This window comes from Terrapene carolina, unplaced genomic scaffold, assembly GCF_002925995.2.
Source record: "Terrapene carolina triunguis isolate 2854851 unplaced genomic scaffold, T_m_triunguis-2.0 Scaffold58, whole genome shotgun sequence".
NCBI classification, from domain to species: domain Eukaryota; kingdom Metazoa; phylum Chordata; order Testudines; family Emydidae; genus Terrapene; species Terrapene triunguis.
The window spans coordinates 80,892,813-80,903,891 of NW_020664409.1; the positions used below are offsets into that span (position 1 = coordinate 80,892,813).

At 42.4% G+C, this 11,079-nt stretch overlaps 1 protein-coding gene across 1 annotated transcript; it reads left to right on the top strand.

Moving 5' to 3' along the window:
- Positions 1-528: 528 nt before the first annotated feature.
- Positions 529-8,030, top strand: DCSTAMP (dendrocyte expressed seven transmembrane protein). The gene is made up of 3 exons (XM_024194507.2): positions 529-1,608; positions 6,466-6,795; positions 7,525-8,030. Exons 1-3 carry the CDS (start codon positions 547-549, stop codon positions 7,606-7,608), a joined length of 1,476 nt encoding a protein of 491 aa, XP_024050275.1. The 5' UTR covers positions 529-546; the 3' UTR covers positions 7,609-8,030.
- Positions 8,031-11,079: the final 3,049 nt, after the last annotated feature.

Below are 11,079 nucleotides of genomic sequence, written 5' to 3' on the forward strand. Positions count from 1 at the left end.
TTAAAAAAAAAAAAAAAAAAAAAACTATCACAATGGGAAGTACTGGGTGTGCATCTTCTGCTCACAGCTTCTGGCAAAGCTAACATAACTGTGCAGGGGAGTAGGTGTGGGCTTGAGGGGAAGGGTGGCTCTTACTCCCATGCACCGCCCTGTAGCATGAGGACCCAGTCTATCCCAAAATGATTATATATAAAGTCAAACACTAAATCTATATATATATATATATATATATATATACAATTTAAGAAAAAGGATGCAAATATTTTGAAAAATGCTAAAGTATCTTTTGCATCAGCCACTTTGCCAAAACAATTGGTGAGAGGTGAAGGACTGAATGGGCATACAGATGGAGCTATCCTTTTGCACCATGGAGATGGTCCTTCTGGTTCGGAGTCCTCTCTGGCTGCCCCATTCTCTTCCCCATCCCCCAGCCCCCTGCAGATTTTGTAATGCAAAGAGTTGTTTGTCAGTCAGTTGAAAGCATATTACTAATAGACTGCAGCTAACTGTGACTAATGACATGTTTTCTTTTCCTTTATTTCTAGTATGAGCCATCAGTGGATTACCAACCTTCAGAAGAAAATGAGAATTTTTGCCTCAATAACTCGACACATTTGGGGACTTTTTGTATCAGAGAGGAAGCCTGGCTGGAAGAATCTGTTGCAGCTTTTTGCAGTTTGCTCTACTGTTAGCTTCATCATAAGCAGCCTCTTATTTCTTGGCTTGCATTCCTTTCTAGCACACTATCCTTTGGTTTCCTTAGCAATTTCTGGGTCCACCTGGATTGGCCTGTCTACTGGGTTGTGTTCCTCCAAGCACATGCGCTGCTTTGGCACACTGTTTGTTCTTTCTTGCAGCTTGCGTGAAGGTAGAAATGCGCTTATTGCTGCTGGGACTGGTGTCGTGGTAGCTGGCAACATCCAAAATATTTTTCACAACCTAAAGATATTGGCAGACAGTATAGTTTGCAATCTAGAGATTGAGCGATTTTCCTTTATAAAAGACTATATTAAAATAATTCAGTGGATTTATAATGAGACTAAACGTTTAAGTAACCCAGTGGAAGAAGTAGTATCACTGAGTGATAAATTCAATGTCTCTTACTTAATTTCAGATGAAAATTTGAAAATGAAGTTAAACAACACAAAACAACAAATCCAGAGTGTTACTAACCATATATCTTCTATACTGGCTATACAGCCCTATATAAACCAGGGGTTGTTGCCTATAATAGGAATTCTTCTAGTTCCTCTTGGCACATACCTTTTCTTCAGAAAATTCTTGGGCACTCATAGTGTGAAGTTTAAGAATATTTACATTACAAAACAGTTCATTAAATTTGATGAGCACCAAAGGCAGCAACAAAAGCCCTGTGTTCTTCCACTCAGTAAAAAAGAAAGAAAAAAGTATGTGATCGTCCCATCCCTCTGCCTAACACACAAGGAAAGGAAAAGCATAGGACGTGTTCTAATCCCTGTATTTACTAATCTTTGCATCTGGGTTCTGTTTGCAGCAGTAGATTATTTGCTTTACTGGCTAATTTTTTCAGTGAGCAAGCATCTCCAAGCATTACCAGCGCTAGAGGTTAATTTGAAAGTCAGGTACCAAGTAAGTACCTTATCTATAATACAATATATTGCTCCTGATAACTTTTAGTATAGAAAAATTCCTCTTGACTTCAGTGGATGCTCGATCAAGCCCATAGATACTTCCCTCGACTCTTTCATTCCAGAGAAGTCACCATTACCCATCTATTCATGTATTTCTAGTAGGGTCATTACCATGGTGTCTGTGCACCAAATACAATGCTTCAAGTAATTTTGCTGTATGGGACCAGACAATTCTCTGCTCTTTCTTTGGTTTCATATTTCTAGGGGAAGATATGTAGGAGAAGGGACAGTTTCACCAGCCAGTCTGTATGTTGATGTATTGTGGGGAAGGTCCACACAAAGAGAGAAGTTTTGCATTGCATTCTAACAAGATGCTCTCTGGTGGTATGGAGTTCCACAGAGAGGTCCTGCTTGAAACTCTCTGTCCTTTGCTCTCAAGAGCATAATCCTGGGAGCCTATTAGTGATAAGGTCTCTGTAGGTCACCACTTTTATAGTAAATGATACCACCATGAAAGTGACAGAAGAGATGTCTCTGGCTGCAGCTGAGTTGGTTAAAGATTTCACCATTTAACATAATATTGAATCATCCAGGAGCAAATGTTAAAACTATTTTACCAACTCCACTGTGTTCCTCAAGTATATTGCGCAGTGACACTTACGCATGTATTCCATGCAGTCTCCATCTTGGATCTGCTCCTGAGTGAGGAAGAAGATCTCTGTGGCCACATTTTATTTAAAGAATTCCCTTGAGCATTTATAACATAGAAATGGCTCCCATCTAAAAGAACCGCCCTGCAACTTGCAGTAGGCCAAAGTAGGGTGCCCCAAACAAAATCAGTCAGGTAAACGGGTGGGGTGGCAACTTTATTCTAGTTAGACCCTTACACAAAGGGTCATGTCTTCCATAAGGAACTTCCAGCCTCCCTGAGATTTCTGTTCACAACAGCTTCTCCTTCATAAATTTGTGCCACTTGAGCCCAATCACCATAAACTTTCTGGCAACAAGTTACCCTGAAGCTTCACATAGTGTTTAAATACGAACTCTTGGGAGTGTGACATTACTGAAAGGTTTCTTAGGTGAGGATTGAAATCACAGAATATTTTAAACAGGAACCAGTACTCTGACACAAAATGGTAACGCCCTTGGTTTATTACAGAGGAAGGCAACAAATGTAAAATATGTCTCAGAAGAAAGCTCTAGTGTTTAATTCCTCTTTATGAATAGCTTCGTTTCCTTTTAAGCACACAAGGATTCCTGCTTTCTATATACAGTACTTTTTGTACTGGAAGCCATTTTAACAATTTATACTCTTTATTCTGGGCTGTTTTACCCATAACAACAGCATCATCAGCCACCCAAACTGACTAACAGGCATTGAAAGCTTGTGTGCTAGGAAGAGGATTCCACCTAAATGTTCTATGAATTCTCTAGTAATTTGCATTCTAAATACCTATAGTGGATCTCACAATGGAATGCCACAGGGAGGGAACAATCAACATTTTACCCTCAAATTCTTATACTTGCAAACAAAGTTGGTGGTCCTGCAAGCTGCTCCATGGGTGGAGCCACATAGACATCAGTAGGGCCTGCAAAGGCACAGGAGGTCTGCCCACCCAGGGTGGCTTGCAGGATTAGGGCCTAAACACCTTACATAAAGTACACAACTTCTTGATACCTTGGGGATCAAGAAGTTTCAAAGGGATTTCAAGATGTTTAACTATGTACATCTATGTACAGTGTAGCACATGTTCATTCCTCTACTGTTAATTTCTTGCTGCTCAGCAAGTACATTTCTTATTACTTCTTCTTGGGGTTAATTGTGCTAACACTAATCCCCCCCTCCCCCAAAAAGAGTTCATTTATACAAGAAGCAATTATAAAAATCTCAGGTGTTCTGAAGAGGAGGGTTCTTAAAATGAGGAAAATAATTAGGTATTTGCTTCAAGTTACAACCAAACAGAAAGGGATTTTAAATGATTTAATATTTGATCTGCCAAGACAATTTTTTTTTCTTTCTCTCATGTGTGTCAGATATTTTACTCATTTCAATAAATAAAATTAAATTGATGGCCCATCTTCAAAAGGGAAGTATAGAAGACACTCACCTTAAAAACCAAGAGAATACTAAATTCAAATCCACTGCCTCTCATATTTCTGGGGGTGTTCTACAATGCTATGGAGAAAACCTGAGTTCAGGTTTCACACCCAGTTACTGCTCGTTTATTCCCTAGCCAGTGAGCACTGTGAAGGATTCTCATATATAGTCCTTGAAATCAATTTGCAAAGCTTCTGAAAGTATGTTAGCATAAACAGTATAATGGAACCATGGCAGCTCTACTGCACATCGTGGCCACTCTGATCTTCACAGCAATCATGGGGTACAACCTCAGATCCCCCTTCTTCAAAGGGACAGACTTCCTGCCTCTACAAATTTTAAGCAATAAGCATGGTAGGCCTGGGGAAGAGGGCTCTGGTCTACACTTGCTGTTCTTTGGGACCCACAGCTGCTCAGAGGGCCGCTCGTGGGAGAGACCCTGACAACCCCAACCAGATGACTGGGGATCTCCTCCCTCCATTCTGCATCTGAGCAGAGGGTTCTAATGCTCTGGCTTTCTCCCAAACCGCATAAATAAAGATCCATGTGGGGATTTTCATTGTGTCACTCAGACAAGAACAGTGGCGTCGCTGAGGGATGCTCTCGGCTCTGAGCAGAGGGCTTTACAGGGAAGTTCCCACACCCAGATCCCTTTGTAGGTGACAGCCCCTACTCACACAGAGGACTGTTGGGAAACATCCCCCAGTACAGCAATAGCTTCTGTAGGAAGGGTGAAAGGAATTCCCAACGCAGTGGGTTCCATGAAGATGCTGGTCCACTGCCCTCCTGAGCAGGGGGCTTTCTGTGGATAATGGTCCCTCAGCCTTCCCAAACAGTGCGCTTTATGGCACTCTCACACCCTTCCTACTTTCCCAAGCAGTGGCATCTGTGAGTGTGCTTCTCTCCACCTCCACCCTACTATAAGCAGCAGGCTCTGTGCTTCTTTCTTTCCCCCCACCCTGCTACAGGAGTGGATGTGGATGGGGTTGCAAGAGAATTTGCCTTAACCAACCGTGGCTCCTTCCTCTCCAAAGACAGAGAGCTGTTCGCTTTATAAGACTTGTAACTGCAGCTGGTCAAGAATTTTCAAACAAAATGTTTTTTCCTATGGAAAACGTGGTTTCTGCACAATCAAAGATTTCTGTGGGAAAATTGAAACAAAATGTTTTGGATTGGGTTTTTCCCCAATTGAAACATTTTAGTTTGTCTAATCAAATCTACTTGTACTACTGCAGTGTCTCATGGAATTTGTAGTTTGCGGGCTTCGTGCCCTCATTTTCCCCTATTGGGTGGACTCCCTGTCCAGATAACATACATGATACATTGCAGTTTCCCCTCTGGGTGGACCACTGTGGGATATAATGGGGATCCCATGATCACAGTGCATCATGGGGGATGTAATCTGGCTGCGGGGCCTGACCCAAAGATGAGAATGGGGATTTGAGGCACCAGAGTTGCAACTCCTTTGAGGCAGTAGGGCAGCTCAGGTGAAGGAATGCAGTTCACTGAGTGGAAGCAAAATGTTTCTACTGTTCATTCAGGACTTTTCATTTCCCAAAAATACTCAGTATTTGAGCTTGGACATCAGCGATTGTCAAAATACCAGAATTTCATGGGATGGAGATTCTGACTTTTGATCAGTTCTACCTGCACTGGACAAATGAGCAGGACTGAGTCTCTGTAACAGAGGGCAGTAGTACACAAACAGGATAATCTATGGCTAATCCAAACTGCGTTCTGCAGAGAGCTGTCTGGTCACGTAGAGATGGATTTGACTGAACAATGTAGCCTTCTGATTATTCAGTTTTCTGCTGTGTGGGAAATGAGTACAATTCCTAGTAGATTAGAGCCCAGGCTGCAAAGTTCAAACCTTTATTTCAACTTCCTTGAAGTCTATGGAATTTGGATCCTATGGAGCGGTTCTAATACCCTGTAGGCAGGTATCCACATTAAAAAAAACACCCTATCTTCGTCACAATTGGCCCCATAGTGGTCAGTCTCAGAGATAGAGGCCAAAGACTAGTCAAGCAGAATGAAGCCTGCAACCTCTTGAGCACTTTACTCCTGATAAAGACAGGCACAATCTGGCTCCATTTTTTGTATCTGTGTTTCATATTGAATGTCTACTGTGGTCTTTCTTCTCTCATCCACTGGCTCATTTACACAGTACCTTTGTGAATAAATTTCCCTCACCCCCTCTTTAGCTGTTAATCATCAGACATACCAAGAGATCAGAGAAAAGGAACAAAAGTTATTGGGTGGGGGCTGGGGGCAGAGAGAGTAAATTATGAGGAAAGATTAAGCAGCAAAATACCACTTTCATTTACACCCCTGTAAAGCTGGACTAAAGGAGAGTGTAATTAGCTCTTGCCTAATTGAAAAGTAAGCAGAGACGTGTCTACAAATATCTGAAGGGTGTAAACACCAGAGAGGAATAATTGACATGGTTTACAGTAGGAAAAGGATAAAATTAAGGAGAGGGACAATATCATCAAGAAAAAGATCTTGACAGTTTGACCCCTTAGACTGAGGGACAGACTCCAAAGAGACGTGGTGCAAATCCTATCATTTGGCACATTTCACACACAACTGGGGAGTTCACGAGTAAACATACTGTTATGAACAATCCTTCACTGACAGGAGATGGGTTAGATCATCATGTCTAATACAGATCACTCTGCATAGCTGAGTATGAAATGCAATAACTATTTTAAAAGAAAGTAATTAGTACTAAAACCAGCTTTTTCCCCCATACAGAAAAATGAAAACACGTTTATTTTCAACAATGGAGAGCGCAAGACAACGAATGTTTCCTTTAACTCTTCGCTGTTTAAGCATGAATGCCTCCCTAAACCAGAGTTTTTGCTCTCCTCAACATGGCTCCAGCTTGGATGCATCATCTTTTGTCTAATAATATTTGCATTATTCTCCACCACCCTGATGCAACTTAAAATACTTGTGTCAACTTCATTTTATCCCAACATAGAGATGAAACGGATACATTATCTGCATGCAAAACTACTGAGAAAAAGATCAAAGATTCCACAGAAAAATGTAAAAAGGAAATTGAACTCATTTGCTACAAAGGTAAGCCATGAACACTATGGAAAAAAATCTCTCTCTCTCTCTCAGAATAACTGCACAGTTCAGATTCAGAGGCAGATCAGAACTTTTCCGAAGTCCAGGTATAGCTGAATCCAGGGTTTTGGTCTGCTTGATCATAAAGGCCCCAGTTCAGGAAAGTACTTAAACATTAGCTTAACTTTAAGCACATGCTAATATACTTTCCTGAATAGAAATGGATTTTAGTACATGCTTAAGTGTTTTCCTGAATTGAGGCGAGAGGTAAATTGTAGTTCTATCAGCATGTAGTCCTATCCACACAACACATGAACTATATTAGAACACACAGGCACACCTAAACAGGCCAGATAATCATGCACTGGCCCTGTGTCTTCATATATGTGTGGAAAGTGCCTACTTTATAAATGGGGTTCTCATGATCCAAACATATAATAATTGGTATTAATAATCAGCTTCTTACTGTTAACAATGTTCAGTTTCTAGCAAATCAAGATGCACTATGGTTAATGCAGTTCTGTTTGTAAAACACAATGAATGGATACTGCAAATAGCATATAGCGAGAAGAACTTTTTATTTTCACATGCAAAAAACAATGAACTACCCAAATATATATTTTAATGGATTTCTATGCAAAAAAAGCTCTTGGCATTTAAGATGCTGGATGGCAGGGTCTGTGAAGGACTGGTACTCAGTGGTAACATGTCACTAACACACCTTTTCTGTCTTCTCAGTTCCACTTCTGGTTCCCAATATTCAAGGCAATGGGAATGGTCAGGAAGAAAGAAAAAGACATGATAAACATCAACAATGTTTGAAAAAGGACAATTAACCTTTTGGATAAGCTCACAGTTCTTTGGTTCAAAAGGTCCCTGTATATTGCACCTGTATTGCTCCTGCTTTGTTAAAATATTTCCATAAAGTGCTGCCAGTTAATTTGCATATTATATATAAATTTTAAATAAGTAAAAATAAATGTCAAAAGATAGCAGCCTGCAGTATTTTGGTAAAATTTGGGAAACTGTAATAATATTTAATCCTATTATTTAATCCGTTTTCAATTCTGATTCTGCGCTGCCTTGCACCTGTGCAGACATTTAGGGCCTGACTCCCATTCCTGGTAAGCCACCATTCATTGTTGTGGCAGTATTACTCTGTAATTTACATTTGCTCCTACCTTGAATACCCTGTATTCTGCCACAGTGTGGAAAGCGGCTCTACTGTAAAATAGGAATCAGGCTCTTAGGCCTGGTCTACACTAACCCCCCAAGTCGAACTAATGTACGCAACTTCAGCTACGTGAATAACGTAGCTGAAGTCGACATACCTTAGTTCGAACTTACCGTGGTTCAGACGCGGTCCACACGCGGCAGGCAGGCTCCCCGTCGACTCCGCGGTACTCCTCTCGCCGAGCTGGAGTACCGCAGTCGACGGCGAGCACTTCCTGGTTCGACTTATCGCGTCCAGACCAGACGCGATAAGTCGAACCCAGAACTTCGATCCCCAGCCGCCGAACTAGCGGCTGGGTGTAGACCAGCCCTAAGTCTCCAATCCAACTTTAAGCATGAGCTGTCCCATTGAAATCACTGAGCCTAACATATTCTTAAGTATCCTGCTGAACTGGTGGCCTTACACATATGTGAAGTGAGAGCAAGATGCTGCTATTCTGAACTGGTAGCAGCTGACAACTACTCTGGACTTATTTTACACATACATAAATGCCACAAAGTGCAAGGCACTGGAAAATCAGGCCTTCTGTGTCCTTGTTTTCTCTTGGACTAACTTATTCTCCCCAAACAATTTCAGGGAACTACACTGGTCATATATAAGGTTACGGTAATATAAGGTTGCCTGAGCAACCTTGATTCTGGCATTTCCTAACTTTCTTCTTGCAATATTAAGAATGTTCTGTGAACATAGGGTTTTTTGTTTGTTTGTTTTTTGTAATTTGTAATTTCCTAGATTTTTAGAAAAGCAAACTGTAAAAACATAAATTCCATCATGTGGCAGCTTGTCGATACCCACATTATTCATCTACAAGATGAGAATCTTTAGATCTATCACACAGACCTCTGACACTTGAACTAATAGAGTAACTGACAGAAGAAGTAGGTTGTTATCCTCTATGTGGACCAGCACTGGAGGGGAATGAGACATACACTTTGCCAGATCTTTACTGACAGTAGAAGAGTGGTGAGACTCAAAGAATCTTGGGTTCCACTCCAGGTCCTGGAGTAGAATGTGCTCGAATGGGCACAGAGAATCTCTGCTCATTTGCCTCAAGATTGACCTCTCCTGTCCCATCCCCTCCAACCTGTCCTTTTTCCCAGTTCTGTCTCTGACCTACTCTTGGCTCCTTGTCCCAGTCCCATTCTCTTTGCCTACTCAGTGCCAATCTCCATTCCCAGGTTTCTCATCCCATGCCCAGTTTCCTTGTTCAGCCAGTCCCAGTGCCCCCTTACAAGTTCCTTGTCTGATCTGTCTCCCTCCACCCCATTGGCTCCCAATCCTAATCTCACTCCCTGACCCCCTCATCCAATCTCAGTCTCCCTCCTACACCTTTTCTGGTGCCTTGCCCCAGTGTCTTTGCCCAGCCAATTGCATTTCTCCCCTGCACCTCAGTTCCTTCTGAGATCTGGCTCACCTCCATCTGCCCTCATTCCCCCTACCCACAGATTCATAGTCTCTTTTTCCAGCCAGTCCCAATCTCCCATCTCCCCCCAGCTCCTTGCCTGATCCGAGTGTCATACCCCAGCCAATTGGTTCCCAGCCCCTCCCCAATTTCCTTCACCAGCTCCAAATCCAGCCTCCCCTCCCTTCCTCCTAGCTCCCAGTCCACAACCTCGATTCCCCCACGGTTCCCAGTCCCAGCCTCCCCAGTCCCAGTATCTTTTCCCAGCCTGTCCCAGTCACAGTTTCTCTCTTCCTCACTCCAGTTCCATTCTCACCAAATTTCTGGTTACAATTTACTCCTTTTCCTCCCCCGGGTCCAGCTTTTGTATCTTCTACATTCAACTCCTGTGGCTTCCTCCTCCATGCTGTCTGGGTCTCAGCAGGGATGTCATTAATCACATAGGAGAGTCAGGCCCCTTGCTCTCAGTTCCAGTGCCCAGCCCCACCCTGGCCCAGAGCAGCCATTATGAGCAAAGTCCAGCTTCACCCCTGTAGCCCTGGGCTAGAAGAAGCATGTTCAGTAACTCTACGCTGTGAGGGGATGGAGTACGCTCAGCTGCTCTGTGAGGATGGCACACTCCAGTTCCACATGGTAGCCGTAAGGGGATGGAGCATGCTCAGGTGCTCTGTAGGGATGGTGCTTGCACGGTCTAACGAGGCTATGTTTACACTACAAAGCTTACAGTGGCACAGCTGTACCGCTCCAGCTGTGCCATGTAAGGTCTCCCGTGTAGCCGCTCTTTGCCAACAGAAGAGAGATCTCCTGCTGGCATAATTATACCACCCCCCAATGAGTGGCATTAGCTATGTCAGCCAGAAAGCCTCTCCTGCCAACATAGCGCTGTCCACACCGGCATTTTTGTAAGTGAAACTTATGTTGGCCAGAGGTGTGGGGGTTTTTCACACCCCTAACCAACAAAAGTTTTATCAACAAAAGTGGTAATGTAGACCTAGGTAATAACGCCTAAGTACTAGTTGCTGTGAGAAGCTCAAGCATGGTCAGTGAGGATGAAATCTTTGGAAATTTTAGCTGCTAAAGTAAAACAAGTCTCTATTGAGAATGTTCAAACTGTGATTTTTTTTAAAGGCTTATAACTTGGCCAAATGTGGGTGGGTTTTCATGGGGATGGCAAAAGGCCAATCCCTGACACAATATTACCTGCTTGCTAACTTTCGAGTCCCTGCTTCACAGCATGGGGGCTCTAGAGCTGCTCAAAGAAAAGGTTGCCAGAATTTTTAATAGGGGCCAAACAATATATTTCTCCTTTGCCTCCTTCTCACGAATGGCTAAACTATTTTGGCTGACATTTTTCCAAAAAAAGGTTCAGTCTGAGGAGGCCACTTGGCATGTAATATTTCAGCCTAAACAGTTAAAGTTTGGCAAAGTTATAAGCAACTGAAAAAAGTGTTTTATAATGTAAAGTGTCAGGCAACCTTAATATTAGCCCCTCCTATAATATAATATGTGAATTATACTTGGTGGATTTTCACTTAATGGCCGTAGGGAAGAAGCATATTTTCAAGTGCAGTTATGGTAGGAAAAGTGACCATATTAAAATGGCTCCTTCCCACTCAATAGATCACTGTGTGTCTATAGAGAGAGCCAAATATGCTGA